This window comes from Leptodactylus fuscus, chromosome 7 (genome assembly GCF_031893055.1).
Source record: "Leptodactylus fuscus isolate aLepFus1 chromosome 7, aLepFus1.hap2, whole genome shotgun sequence".
Taxonomy (NCBI): Eukaryota; Metazoa; Chordata; class Amphibia; order Anura; family Leptodactylidae; genus Leptodactylus; species Leptodactylus fuscus.
In genome coordinates this window covers 145291705-145306662 of record NC_134271.1, presented here as the reverse complement: position 1 = coordinate 145306662, position 14958 = coordinate 145291705, and the positions used below count along the sequence as shown (strand labels likewise).

Sequence of the window (14958 nt, the reverse complement as noted above, 5' to 3'; positions counted from 1 at the left end):
CAACCCTTTTCTGCTAGCAGAAAAATGAAACTATTTAAGTCAATGGGAGGCTTTTTTTTTTTCAGCGCTGAAATTCCACACCAACTTCCTCTCCATTTTCCCCTGTGTGAATGGACCCTTACACTTATTTTGTGGGCTACCATTGCAGCCTTGGAATTAATGAGTCTGGATCAGAGAAACTACACAGCCAAGGAGCTGCTTCACCATATCCTGTAGCAAGTATCCTACTGGATGGTTAAACTCTGAGATTGCAACGTCTGCTTAGCATTGGGTTTTCCGTAAACATATGTCAGATTCACTTTGACATAACTTTGGTTGTAAAAAAATTGTAAAGGGAAACAGGGCACTCACCAACCAAAAGTAAAATTTTCAAGCTTTAATTTGTCATCATTAAAAAATGGCACTTAGAAGCCTGATGAAGTGCGTCTAGCACGAAACGGTCGTTGCTTCATTGTCTCTGCATTCCATTTAATCCATCTCCAATTGTGTATGCTGTCTAAGTGCCATTTTTTAATGATGACGAATTAAAGCTTGAAAATTTTACTTTTGGTTGGTGAGTGCCCTGTTTCCCTTTACAATTTTTTGCCCAAGACTTTTTTATATATCCTTTGAACAGTGAGCACCACCTATATACCACATCACTTTGCCTGCTATTCATACCTTGTTGCCGTATACACATTGAGGTGTTGTATTTTAACACAGAACGGTGCCACTACCTTCATATATCTTTTTTGTTTATAACTTTGGTTGTGTTTGTCTTAGAGAGCTAGCATCTAGTGTCTGCTACATCATGTGTAGAATGTCCAAAGAAAACATATGCATACATACTGTATAATGGAGACGCTCAACCCAAAATATAAAACAATCATATTTTATTGACATCTTGTAAGGACAGTTTTTTTTTAATTTAATGAATTGCTTTTTTTTTTTCTTCAGGCTACTCAGACAATATCGGGTATACCCGGCAGAATATAATCCGTCTGACATTATCTGGAGTGTATTAGTAGTTACTGCTCTATTTGTCTTCCATATATACAATGGATGAAGTCTATGGTGTCAGTGAGTCATTCTACAACATAATGTACATTGGAAAGGTTGGAAAACATCATCCATCCATGTTCATGTAGCTAAGGATATACTGCCAAATATATACCTGTAGTCCTGTCTACCAACCATCATATATTTTCTTTGATGGTTATTGGTTAGAGATGAGCAAACAGTGTTCTATCGAACACATGTTCGATCGGATATCAGGGTGTTCGCCATGTTCGAATCGAATCGAACACCGCGTGGTAAAGTGCGCCAAAATTCGATTCCCCTCCCACCTTCCCTGGCGCCTTTTTTGCACCAATAACAGCGCAGGGGAGGTGGGACAGGAACTACGACACTGGGGGCATTGAAAAAAATTGGAAAAAGTCATTGGCTGCCGAAATCAGGTGACCTCCATTTTAGACGAATAGTGGATTTCAAATCCGGGTCATATGAGAATGTGAACTTTGTGACTATGAGACAGGGATAGCTGTACAGGCAGGGATAGCTAGGGATAACCTTTATTTAGGGGGGAATGTTATTAAAAATAACTTTTTGGGGCTCTATCGGGTGTGTAATTGTGATTTTTGTGAGATAAACTTTTTCCCATAGGGATGCATTGGCCAGCGCTGATTGGCCAGAGTACGGAACTCGACCAATCAGCGCTGACTCTGCTGGAGGAGGCGGAGTCTAAGATCGCTCCACACCAGTCTCCATTCAGGTCCGACCTTAGACTCCGCCTCCTCCAGCAGAGCCAGCGCTGATTGGCCGAATTCCGTACTCTGGCCAATCAACACTGGCTAATGCATTGTATTGGCGTGATGAAGCAGTGCTGAATGTGTGTGCTTAGCACACACATTCAGCTCTACTTCATCGGGCTAATAGAATGCATTGGCCAATCAGCGCTGGCCAATGCATTCTATTAGCGTGAACTGAGTTTGCACAGGGGTTCTAGTGCACCCTCGGCTCTGCTACATCAGATTGCTACATCTGATGTAGCAGTGCCGAGTGTGCATCAGATGTAGCAGAGCCGAGTGTGCATCAGATGTGTAGTTGAGCAAAACTGACTCAGCACTGCTAAGTCTCTGCATTCGCATAGGAATGCATTGGCCAGCCTTCGGCCAATCAGCGCTGGCTCTGCCGGAGGAGGCGGAGTCTAAGGTCGGACCTGAATGGAGACTGGTGTGGAGCGATCTTAGACTCCGCCTCCTCCAGCAGAGCCAGCGCTGATTGGTCGAGTTCCGTACTCTGGCCAATCAGCACTGGCCAATGCATTTCTATGGGGAAAAGTTAGCTTGCGAAAATCGCAAACTGACAGGGATTTCCATGAAATAAAGTGACTTTTATGCCCCCAGACATGCTTCCCCTGCTGTCCCAGTGTCATTCCAGGGTGTTGGTATCATTTCCTGGGGTGTCATAGTGGACTTGGTGACCCTCCAGACACGAATTTGGGTTTCCCCCTTAACGAGTTTATGTTCCCCATAGACTATAATGGGGTTCGAAACCCATTCGAACACTCGAACAGTGAGCGGCTGTTCGAATCGAATTTCGAACCTCGAACATTTTAGTGTTCGCTCATCTCTATTATTGGTCCATCGTCTTATCTCATTAGGAGCCACCCACTCATATATAAGATAGATTGTGATGGCTATGACCATTGTATCAGCTTATTATTGTCTCTTGATATATCACTGCCTACATCAGCTTGCCAAAAGAAAGAAACACGGGCAGCCGGGTCCATGCCACTCCAGAGCTTCTGATAACATCATGTTCCAGTTCAAACAGGGGATGTTCCAAATCACATGGACCTTTTGGACTGTAAACATTTTTGCAACTTTTTTTAAAAAAAGTCACATTTGATAAATCTGGTTTGCAGACAGCTAGACAGGCTAGTCACATGAAAGGTGTAAAAATAGCAAATATTGCTGAAATTATGTGCAACTCCGCTCAAAAAGTCACGACACTCTACTTTGTCACTTTTTATGCAAGGATTTTGGAGTGTAGGACTTGATATCCCCCCATGACAACGTTATAATTTTTTTTTTTTACCCTACTCGTCTGTATGCTTTTTTGCTTCAATAAAAAACCTATTTGGAAAAAAAAAAAATGCCATAATGTCTAGACTTCCAATAAGAACATGGATGCAAGCATGGACCTTGTTAGAGTTAAGTCCTCCATCTTTGTATTTTGGCAGCCATCTTGTATTCTTTCACATATAAACTGTATAAGTATGTATTTTCCTGCTTAAGTCAAGGAGGCCCTTTGTTAGACTTTAAGGAATGTGATAATGAACGTTAATGCATAGGTTGCTAATCCTTATCTCTCAAGGGCCTCATTTTGAGAAGATGCAGCTGACTTTGTATATCTCTTACCTCCTTTACATGATGTATGGACACATAACCAACAAAAGTATTAATCTTATGGTATCTGGGCACTCTGTCATATTTTATGGTTTATGAAGGTCACTTAGAGTGTGTATAGACAGAATCTATGTAGCTCATTGTTAATTAAGTTGGAACATGTCATCTTATCTCTTTTGCCATGATATATACATATAGACAGTCTGGGATGTTAGCTCACACATAAGTATTTTGAATCCTTCTTTGTTTCATGGGAAAGTCCATCCCAGTGTGGAAAGTTATAATGAGATGCAGATTATAATGAGCCTCAGCCAATAGCCATGTGCCAGGCTTGTCTTATATCTCTATAACCAATCATGATTGTACTAATTAGAATAGCCAAGCCAGCTCTTTGTCTGTAATGTATTTAAACTACCTTTTTCTTATAATAAAATCAGAACTCACTTGATACACTACCAGCTGCGTGTGTGTGTGTGGCTTCTCCAGGCCCAATGGGTGGTAGCCCATCTAGGCCTGTTAATTAATTATCTAATTAGGACCTTTACAACATACGGAGGGATCCATATGTCCCTATCAACCTTGTGGTGTAAACCAAGTATACCGCATGTATAAAGATACTTGTATTTAAGATACGGCAGGAGCTTTCCAGCGGTCCAGATTTCATTTTGATATGGTGCTGCTTTCCCATAAGAAAAAAAAAAGTGCAACAAAAACTCTAGAACAGTCCCCCCCCCCCCATTTAGACCCCAACTATGGACAGAGAAGGAAATACAGTACGGACCATAGAGAATATAGAGACTGAGATGAATAAACAGTAATGGCAACATTAAAAGTTACACAGTAGTGAAAATAAAGACGTAGTAGTAACTCGCTGACGTACTACTACTTAGAACATTCCACAGCTTGTTACAATGTTTAGATGGCCTCTGACCGCTCCATGTTTATCTTACTAAGCCTGTCCTACAAGTTTCATCTCAAGCACAAGAAGCAGCAGCAGCCAGGCCCAGTACTGTATCTGGGAGGTGATGAACCAGACAATTTTCAGCTCGCAGCACCAACTTGAGCCACATCAAAAAATTGACAACCACCGGCTGCACCAGCAGGTACAGTCACACCCAGAGTACACCTATAGTCCAGCAGAAAACTCTGAGCCCAATTGAATTCTTGGCCAATAGGTTACAGCAGTGGAAGGCGTTGGCCCAGTTTGCCTTAGAAGTCTTAGGGCAAGTTCACACCGAGATTTTTGGTCAGGATTTTGAGGCCATATCCGCCTCAAAATCCTGACCAAAAAGACGGTTCCCAATTAAATCAATGGGAGCCGGTCAGGTGTTTTTTCTGGGAGCTGGCTTGTTCCGGCTCCTGGGAAAAGAAGCAAAATGCTCATTCTTTAGGACGTTTCGCCTCACGATTTAGCATGAAGACGCACAATCCCATTCATTGGGCCTAATCTGGAGCAGAGTGCGTGACTGGGTGCCGGTGCAGTGCATCGGCATTCAGTCGTGGCTACCTTTATTTTGGATTGGAACCTGAGGTGGCCTCTGGCTGATGTCTCCAAATAGAGGTATCACCGTCTCCATTTATCATGTTCCATTTCCTGTACTACCGATGTTACTCCTAAACAACCCCCACCACTGACACCATTCAGCCAGACATGTCCTGTGGCCTGGTCATATTTATCCAAACAAAAGTCAAGTTAAAGTTTGCTGCAACTATTTACCTGAAAGGTTTTTACAAGATAAAAGGCAGATCCAGGGGGGCTGGGGGTGGTGTAAAATTTTTTTCAAAAGTTATAGTCACCAACCCAGGTCTTCAATTTAGTCAGTGCACCCCCATGTTCACTGCTGATATGTCACCAGAACCCAATATATTACTGCTCAGACTGGTCACCTGAATCTCTTCACTTCCCACTCAGCCATTACTGGTAGCGAAGAGAATGAGGGACACGCTGACCAAATGGAGGACTGGGGGTAGGCGAGTATCACAGCCCACTCTGGATTTTCAGGTGTATTTCTTTCTAGATATCCCCTTTAACTTGTTATGTGTCATGCTAAACTTTGCTAATGAAGGTCACATTCAGAGATGATTTCATCTGTGGGATCTGGTATTCTGATAGATGTCAGCTGAGGTTTCAGATGTTTCTTGAGAAGCTTTGACTTTTTGTTTAGCCTTGGAGTTTACTAGAGCATAGACAACGTCCTAATGGAAGAAGAAAATACATTTATTAGACAAGAAGAAGAAACCAAGAGGCATAAAGTGTCCCAGTAATTCTGGAGACTTATTTTGCCTTGTTGAAACTTTTGTGTTTGGTAAAGGTTCAAGACCAAAAGCAGAAGACGTCCTTGTGACCCATCACTTTTTGTGCCATAACGTCTATCCCAGTGTGGATTTCTACCTTTAGTCATCCTCTGACGTTCTTGAGCTGGATCCACAGCTATGTCATTGGTCACCAGCGCTCAAACAGTACTGGGGGCGTCTAAGGAATGGCGACGCGGAGAAGACAACTAAAGGTTTCTTAAGGCTAATCCGACCCAGGTTTAGCATAAAATGAGATTCTAATGATAAAATCCCTTTAACTTGATAAGTTCCTACTATTATAAGCAAGAATCCTAAAATGTGGCGTAAACTGAATATCCAACTTTTTTCATCTGTATAAATATAGATTGAAAATACAAAATACTTGACATCTATATCCACGGAAAGAAGCTTTAGAGCTTGTTATATACGGTACGAGAGAGAATGCAGTAACATCTTAGGCTTCCTCTAGTGGTGGATACAGGTAGTGTATTATTAGTAGTATTATTATCTATTATCCATCTTTCTATACAGGGGATTTGGAGATTTCAATTAAAAATAGCTAAATCAATAAAAAAAAAGAGATCTGACTCAAGAAATATATATATATATAAAGAGAGTTATAAGTATAAAGTGTTAAAATATGTAGATTTGCATTAAGCTTTGTAGTGTAATACTCAGGATAGGTTTATACATTTGTAGTACTTACAGGTTCATTGTCTTTCGGTAACTGATCTAGAAAATGAACAATAAAAAATTGTTTAAGACCTTTGTGAAACATGTCTTCAACTGGTTCACATTCAATGTAATGACCACCACGCTGAGGACCCTCTGTGGTACTAAACCTCTTTGGTTTGGGGCAACTCTTCATGCTGTTGTCTAAGAAGTCACCCTGTACTCTACTGCAGGAATACCACCAGGTACTACCTCTTGGAGCAGTCCCAGGATTGTTGACCAGGCAGGCCAGGGGTTCCCTGTAGCGCTCACATTTTCTTCTCCAGACTTCCTTCCAGAGGCCACTTCTTTCCAAGAAAAACATCAGGAAAGACTGACATTCTGGAGCTAGTACTGGAAGGATGGAGGTAAAGATATTTTCTCCATTGAGATTGTTTGGATGAATGATCGCCCAAAGAACAAGAAGTGAGTTCAGCATCATGCCAAGAGTAAAACATCCTGAGACCATTCATGTGTGTGGAATGTTATCTCCAGGATGGTATCTAAACCTCCTCCAAGATCAACTTCTCCCAACCACCCAGTATACAGATGGGATAAACAATGCTTTGACCATCATGATGGAGCGCCATGTCACAAGCAATACTTGTAACTAATAGAGATAAGTGAACAGTAAAATGTTCGAGATTCGAGATTCATTACAAATAGCATCTCAATATTCGACTATTCAAATGACTATCGAACCCCATTATAGTCTATGGGAGAAAATGCTTCAGTACAGGAGATCCCACCATTCGACTCAGGAGAGTCACCAAGTCCACTATCACACCCCAGGAAATGATGCCAACACCTCTGCAATGCAACTGGGACAGCAGGGGAAGCATGTCTGGGGGCATCAAGTACCTTTATTATGTTGGGATCCCCTTTCAGCTTGCGATATGCCGGAGCTGACTTTTTCCCATAGGAATGTATTGACCAGTATTGATTGGCCAGTCTACGACATTCAGCCAGTCAACGCTGGTTCTGCCTGAGGAGGCGGAGTCTAAGAGCCGTCCGCAGCAGTTTCCATTCTCGTCCAATTTTAGATTTCGCCTCCTCAGGCAGAACCAGCGTTGATTGGCCGAATGCTGTAAGACTGGCCAATCAACGCTGGTCAATGCATACCTATGGCAAAATGAGGCAGAGCCAGCCATGCGCTCAGCTTGGCTACTCCTCCTGTCACACACATCTCTGGTGTAACATAGCTCAGCACACACTCACCTCTGCTACATCTCTACACTCTGTTGTATAGATGTAGTAGAGCTGAGTGTGTGCTGAGCTCTGCTACACACGAGATGTGTGTGACAGGAGGAGTAGATGGAGGGTTGGTTGGGTGTAGTGCAGAGCTGCTACACCAGAGATATGGCAGAGCTGGCCGATGTTAGCAGAGCTGAGTGTGTTAGTCTGCTGCATATCTGCCAGCTCTCCTACATCTACATCTCCTACACACTCAGCTCACCTACATCGGACACTGCACGCTCCGTTTATCTGCATAGTTGAGCTGAGTTTGTAGTATCGGACACTACACACTCAGTTTATCAGTATAGCCGAGCTGAGTTTGTAGTATCAGACACTACACACTCAATTTATCGATATAGCTGAGCTGAGTTTGTAGTATCAGAGACTACACACTCAGTCTATTGGTATAGTCGAGGTGAGTTTGTAGTATTGGACACTACACACTCAGTTTATCAGTATAGCCGAGCTGAGTTTGTAGTATTGGACACTACACACTCAGTTTATCAGTATAGCTGAGCTGAGTTTGTAGTATCAGAGACTACATGCTCAGTCTATTGGTATAGTCGAGCTGAGTTTGTAGTATTGGACACTACTGTTTGTTGATTAAGCAGAGCTGGGATTGTAACGACTATCCTATTCACTACACAGCATGTACCCCACGCTGTGTAGTGATTAACCCTTTCCCCCCACCCCCACAATGTCTGCTTACCTGCAGCTCTTTGCTCTTGGTCCACTTCGATCCATGGTCCCGGTTTCAGAGCGCCCTGCCCCCCTCTCCCGGACTATTATTATAGAGAAGGCAGGGCTTAGGAGAGTGTGGGCGGGTACTGGGTGGGGAGACTCCCCGCCCACACTCTCCTAAGCCCTTCCCCTCTCCTGGCTAGTATTATAGAAAAGGAGGGGCTTAGGAGAGTGTAGGCGGGGAGAACGCTCGCTCAGTTCAGCTATTCCTTTAGTAGTTCCGAGCCATAGGAATGCATTGACCAGCGTTGATTGGCCACTGTATGGGCATTCGGCCAATCAACGCTGGTCAATGCATTCCTATGGGAAAAAGTCAGCTCGCGCATATCACAAGCTGACAGGGATCCTGACAAGATAGAGCCCCAAAGAGCTGTGTGAGTAACATTCCCCCCTAAATAAAGGTAATCCCTAGCTAACCCTGCCTGTAGATCTGTCCCTGTGTCACAGTCACATAGTTCACAGTCTCATATGAACCGGATATTAAATCCACTATTCGTATAAATTGGAGGTCACCTGATTTAGCCAGCCAATTACTTTTTCTGATTTTTTTTCAATGCCTCCGTTGTCGTAGCTCCTGTCCCACCTCCCCTGTGCAGTTATTGGTGCAAAAAACGCGCCAGGGAAGGTGGGAGGGGAATCAAATTTTTAGTGAGTTTGCCACCTGGTGTTCGATTGGAATCAAACACCTCGAACGGCCTGATATTCCATCAAATATCAATTTGATTGAACGCCGTTCACTCATCTCTAGTAACTAAGTGTCCCTGTGAACTCAACCTTGAAATCTTATCCAACATGCCAAGGAAGTCTTGACAAATAGGGGACAACATTGGAAATATTGAGTCTCTGAAGAAACTTTATGTATTTGTCACTATAATTGTAAAAACTTCTGAAATGCTTGTAATTGTACTTCAGTAACCATTGAAGCATCTGACTAAAAACACCAAAGCAGCAAACTTTGCGAAAACTAAATATGGGTCTCCAAATTTTTGGCCATGACCGTACCTACTATTAGAAGAATGGTAAATATCTCACAGTCTGTAAAGCCACTGACCATAGCTGTCTAACTGGCACTGGTGTGAATTTGCATCGATTACTCAAAATTTGTATCAGTCTCAAAACGCTTGGCCACGAGACTCTTACACTGCCGATGATCAATAAGCAGATATTGATCAGCTTTATAGATCATTTCCAGTTCATGTGAAACAAACTAGATTCATGTTACCCAAGATGGTGATAATGGGATGATGGATTATGGAATGTGAACAAATCTTAAAGGGAATGCTGGAAATATATATTGGAGAAATGTTTTGGTTATTGGTAATTGTTACACAATCTCTGTTGTCATGCTGCACAAAATCTTGAAGCAGCCAAGTGAGTGTGACCAGAAATATAAGGCATTTATGGAGTTAACCCAAGAGCAATCTGCACCATGTGCCGGTACTTTTAAAGTAACAATACACTGCAATGCAGAAGTGACGGGGGCTATTCAAGTTCTTAAGGACTTAGCTACAAAAAAGCACGCCAGTCAGCCAGAAGTCTATGTAAAACTGCAGGCGCTGCCTGAGGCAACATGCTCACATTGCCTCTTGGTAGATGCAACTCTGTACTATAACAGCAAGGTTTACAATGGAGAAACCTAGATAAAGAAGTGCTGGAGATACTTACTTTGTGGTCTACCGGTCACATTAAGCACAGTATAAGTAACTTCTACATCAGGGGAAGGTTCATTGTCAGCGGCTGAAAAAATAACTCAGTAAGTATCAATTTGGAATTGAAGTAATACATTATTTATAAGCCATACAGACCATCTCCAACCTAACCTGGCCATAATAAATAATTCCAGCTGAGTTTGAGTCAGTGTTTGCAGCAATACATTTTCCCAAGTTGGAGATACCAATGGCCGCCCTTTGTCTTTTATATTATAAGGACTATTATGTACAAAATTATATGAACACTGGTCTAGTGTTTGGTAAGTTTTTGGATGGAATTTTCTATTACCTGTTATTGGCTGAGGGTTAGTATTGGATGATCGGCGGTGATGATAAATGTACAAGAAAATAAGGATGATGATGATGATGAGTAGTAACAGCCCCAAACTTACAGACAGTATGGTTATTGGAGAAGAGACTTCTGACACTATGGAGAGAGAGAATCTATCATTAGATAATACTCAGGTAATATAAGTGATAACTACAGGATAATATGTAGGGGTGCTGTTGTAGATTCAGGATCGTGTGAGTGTAGGGTCCCAACCCGTTTATGACAACGTAATGATGGACTTCACACCAAAATGTGCAAATAAGTATCCGTTTATTCATCACAAGTGCATTTGTGATGAATAAGTGGATACTTATTTGCACGTTTCGGTGTGAAGTCCAACTACAGGATTATAGACACAGTTTACCTTGTACATGAAGGTTCTGACTCCTCTTCTTTATCTTGCTGTTCGGTGTCTGTATCTCACATGTATATGTCCCAGAATGTTCCACCTCATATTTATTATCAGAGCTGAATCCCTGAACGTTCCTCCCATCTCTGTAGAAGACATACTGCAGCTCTGTACTCCGTCTAGGTTCGGTAAGTTGTGTGTTACATGTCAGGGTCATGTTATCTCCATCATTGACCAACTCTGGAGATACCTTCAGCACTGGAGGAGAGAAGAGCTCTAGAAAAGAATGAAATAATCCAAAAGATAAATGTATAGGCAAATCCCAATGTGACAGTATAGGATGAAGCACTGCATGAATAATATATAGAAAATTCTACATTGGATCCTGTTTACACATTAGTAAAATTCTTCAATACATTTCTAAGTTATTACTTTATATAAGATTAATATTGGGGCAACTTACTCTGCCTTGACCCCAAACTCTTCCTAGTCAGACTAGTTCCATGATATGATAATAACTAGAGATGAGTGAACATCGTTCGATCGAATACACATTCAATCGAATATCAGGCCGTTCGAGGTGTTTGATTCCAATCGAATACCACGAGGCAAACGCAGTAAAAATTTGTATCCCCTCCCCCTTTCCCTGGCACTTGTTTTGCACCAATAACTGTGCAGGGGAGGTGGGACAGGAACTATGACAACGAAGGCAGTTAAAAAAAATGGAAAAACCCATTGGCAGCTGAAAACATGTGACCTCCAATTTAGACGAATGGTGGATTTAACATTCGATTAATTTGGGACTGTGAACTATGTGACTGTGAGACAGGGACAGATGTACAGGCAGGGTTAGCTAGGGATTACCTTTATTTAGGGGGAATGTCACTCACCCAGCTCTTTGGGGCTCCATCTGGTCGGAATCCCTGTCAGCTTCCAATATGCAAGCCTAAGTCACGATATGCATGCCTAAGTCACTGTATTATGTCGGGATCCCTGTCAGCTTGTGATATGAGCAAGCTGACTTTTTCCCATAGGAATGCATTGACCAGTGTTGATTGGCCAGTGTACAGCATTTGGCTAATCAACGCTGGTTCTGCTGGAGGAGGCGGAATCTAAGATCCATTGTGGTTCGATCTCAGATATAGCAGTGCTGACACAGTACTGTACATCGGAGATGAAGCAGAGCTGGGAATGCACTGTGCTTGGCTGCATCTGCCAGCTCTGATACATCGGGCCGTGCGCTCAGCTCAACTACTCCGGAGTAGTTGAGCGGAGTGTGCAGTATCGGACACCACTACGTGGGAGATGAAGCAGAGCTGGGATTTTAAAGACGATCCTATTCATTACACAGCATGTAGTCCAAAAACTGTTTCAATTTTTGGACCCCACGCTGTGTAGTGATTAACCCCCTCCTCCCACCAGTGTCCGCTTACCTGCAGCTCCCTGTTCTTCTTGGTCCGGTCCTCTGTCTGGTCTTCAGAGCACCCTGCCCCCCTCTCTCTCGACTAGTATTATAGAGAAGGCGGGGCTTAGGAGAGTGTGGGCAGGTACTGGGCAGGGAGATGTGTCCAATACTGCACACTCAGCTCAACTACACTCTGTAGACGATACTGCAGACTCAGCTCAACTACTCCGAAGTCCCAGTTGTCCCAGTTGTATTTCAGAGGTGTTGGCATCATTTCCTGGGGTGTGATAGTGGACTCTCCTGAGTCGAATGGTGGGATCCCCTGTAGCGAAGCATTTTCTCCCATAGACTATAATGGGGTTCGATATTCGTTCGAATAGTCGAATATTGAGCAGCTATTCGAAATTAATATCGAATATCGAACATTTTACTGTTCACTCATCTCTAATAATAACCTAAAAGTTATCAACTTGTAATATGTATTATTACTAGAGATGAGCGAGTAGTATTTGATCGAGTAGTAGTATTTGAATATTCGTACTCAATCGAATACTACTAGCTATTCACAGTAAATATTTGATTCAGAACCAGCACTGATTTGCCGAATGCTATACAAGTCATGGCCAACAGTTTTGAGAATGACACAAATCTTCTATTGTCACATGATCTGCTGCCCTCTGGTTTTTCTGTGTGTTTGTCAGATGTTTTTATCACATACAGAAATAGAATTGCAATCATATTATGAGTAATAAAAGCTTATATTGGCAGTTAGAATGAGTTAATGCAGCGTTGCAATATTTGCAGTGTTGACCCTTCTTCTTCAGGACCTCTGCAATTCTCCCTGGCATGCTCTCAATCAACTTCTGGACCAAATCCTGACTGATAGCAGTCCATTCTTGCACAATCAATGCTTGCATTTTGTCAGAATTTGTAGGTTTTTGTTTGTCCACCTGTCTCTTGATGATTGACCACAAGTTCTCAATGGGATTAAGATCTGGGGAGTTTCCAGGCCATGGACCCAAAATCTCTCTGTTTTGTTCCCTGAGCCATTTAGATATCACCTTTGCTTTATGGCAAGGTGCTCCATCATGCTGGAAAAGGCATTGTTGATCGCCAAACTGCTCTTGGACGGTTGGGAGAAGTTAATATTGGAGGACATTCTGGTACCATTCTTTATTCATAGCTGTGTTTTTAGGCAAGACTGTGAGAGAGCCGATTCCATTGGCTGAGAAGCAACCCCACACATGAATGGTTTCAGGATGCTTTACAGTTGGCATGAGACAAGACTGGTGGTAGCGCTCACCTCATCTTATCCAAATAAGCTGTTTTCAAGATGTCCCAAACAATCGAAAAGGGGATTGATCAGAGAAAATGACTTTACCCCAGTCCTCAGCAGTCCACTCCCTGTACCTTTTGAAGAATATCAGTCTGTCCCTGATGTTTTTTCTGGAGAGAAGTGGCTTCTTTGCTGCCCTCCTTGAGACCAGGCCTTGCTCCAAGAGTCTCCGCCTCACAGTGCGTGCAGATGCACTCACACCTGCCTGCTGCCATTCCTGAGCAAGCTCTGCACTGCTGGTAGCCCGATCCCGCAGCTGAAACACTTTTAAGAGACGGTCCTGGCACTTGCTGGTCTTTCTTGGGCGCCCTGGAGCCTTTTTGCCAACAATGGAACTTCTCTTCTTGAAGTTCTTGATGATGCAATAGATTGTTGACTGAGGTGCAATCTTTCTAGCTGTGATACTCTTCCCTGTTAGACCATTTTTGTGCAGTGCAATGATGACTGCATGTGTTTCCTTAGAGATAACCATGATTAACAGAAGAGAAACAATGATGCCAAGCACCAGCCTCCTTTTAAAGTGTCCAGTGGTGTCATTCTTACTTAATCATGAAAGATTGATCTCCAGCCCTGTCCTCATCAACACCCACACCTGTGTTAATGGAGCAATCACTGAAACAATGTTAGCTGGTCCTTTTAAGGCAGGGCTGCAATGATGTTGAAATGTGTTTTGGGGGATAAAGTTCATTTTCATTTTCATTTTCTATATTGACTTTGCAAGTAATTGCTGTTAAGCTGATCACTCTTTATAACATTCTGGAGTATATGCAAATTGCCATTAGAAAAACTGAAGCAGTAGACTTTGTAAAAATTATTATTTGTATCATTCTCAAAACTTTTGGCCATGACTGTACACTGTATAGCATTACACTGTTGTCGAATGCTATATAGTGTACCAATTGACCAGCGTTGATTGGCCGGTATACACCATTCGGTTCTACCAGAGGCTTGTCTGTGTGGAGGTGGAGTCTAAGATCAGACCACAGCAGTCTCCATTGTGGTTTTATCTTAGACTCCGCCTCCTCACAGACGAGCCTCCGGCAGAACCAGCGTTGATTGGACGAATGCTGTACACTGGCCAATCAACGCTGGTCAATTCACTCCTATAAGAAAAAGTAACCTGCCTCATAACCTGCTTGTGGCAGGCTCGTCTTTGCTAGTCCAGAGAGCTGGCAGCTTGCGGTTACGAGGGAGCTTACTTTTTATCAATCGAATATTCAGGCTCTACTCGAAACGAATCTTGAATCTCGAGTAGTTCACAGAGCTTTGGATTAGGCGTAGAGAAAGGTGTGTACAGAACCTTTAGGGCTAGTTCATATGGAGTCAAATGGGCTCGATTTTGACGTGGAATCCGCTTCAGGATCCGGATCTAAAAAACGCCTCCCATTGAAATCAATGGGAGCCAGTCATTTACTTTTTCCGCGAGCAGTTTGTTCCAACTCACGGAAAAAAGAAG

The 14958-nt window shown here is 42.7% G+C and overlaps 1 protein-coding gene across 1 annotated transcript in view; it reads right to left on the bottom strand.

Annotated features, from left to right (window-relative positions):
* Positions 1-5474: 5474 nt before the first annotated feature.
* Positions 5475-14958, bottom strand: part of LOC142214622 (Fc receptor-like protein 5) — an 89857-nt gene continuing 80373 nt past the window's right edge. The window contains exons 9-12 of the mRNA XM_075283560.1: positions 10966-11037; positions 10038-10109; positions 6391-6854; positions 5475-5585 (exon numbers count right to left, since the gene is read on the bottom strand). Coding sequence (XP_075139661.1) covers positions 5475-5585; positions 6391-6854; positions 10038-10109; positions 10966-11037 — 719 coding nt within the window. The remainder of the gene's footprint in view (positions 5586-6390; positions 6855-10037; positions 10110-10965; positions 11038-14958) is intronic.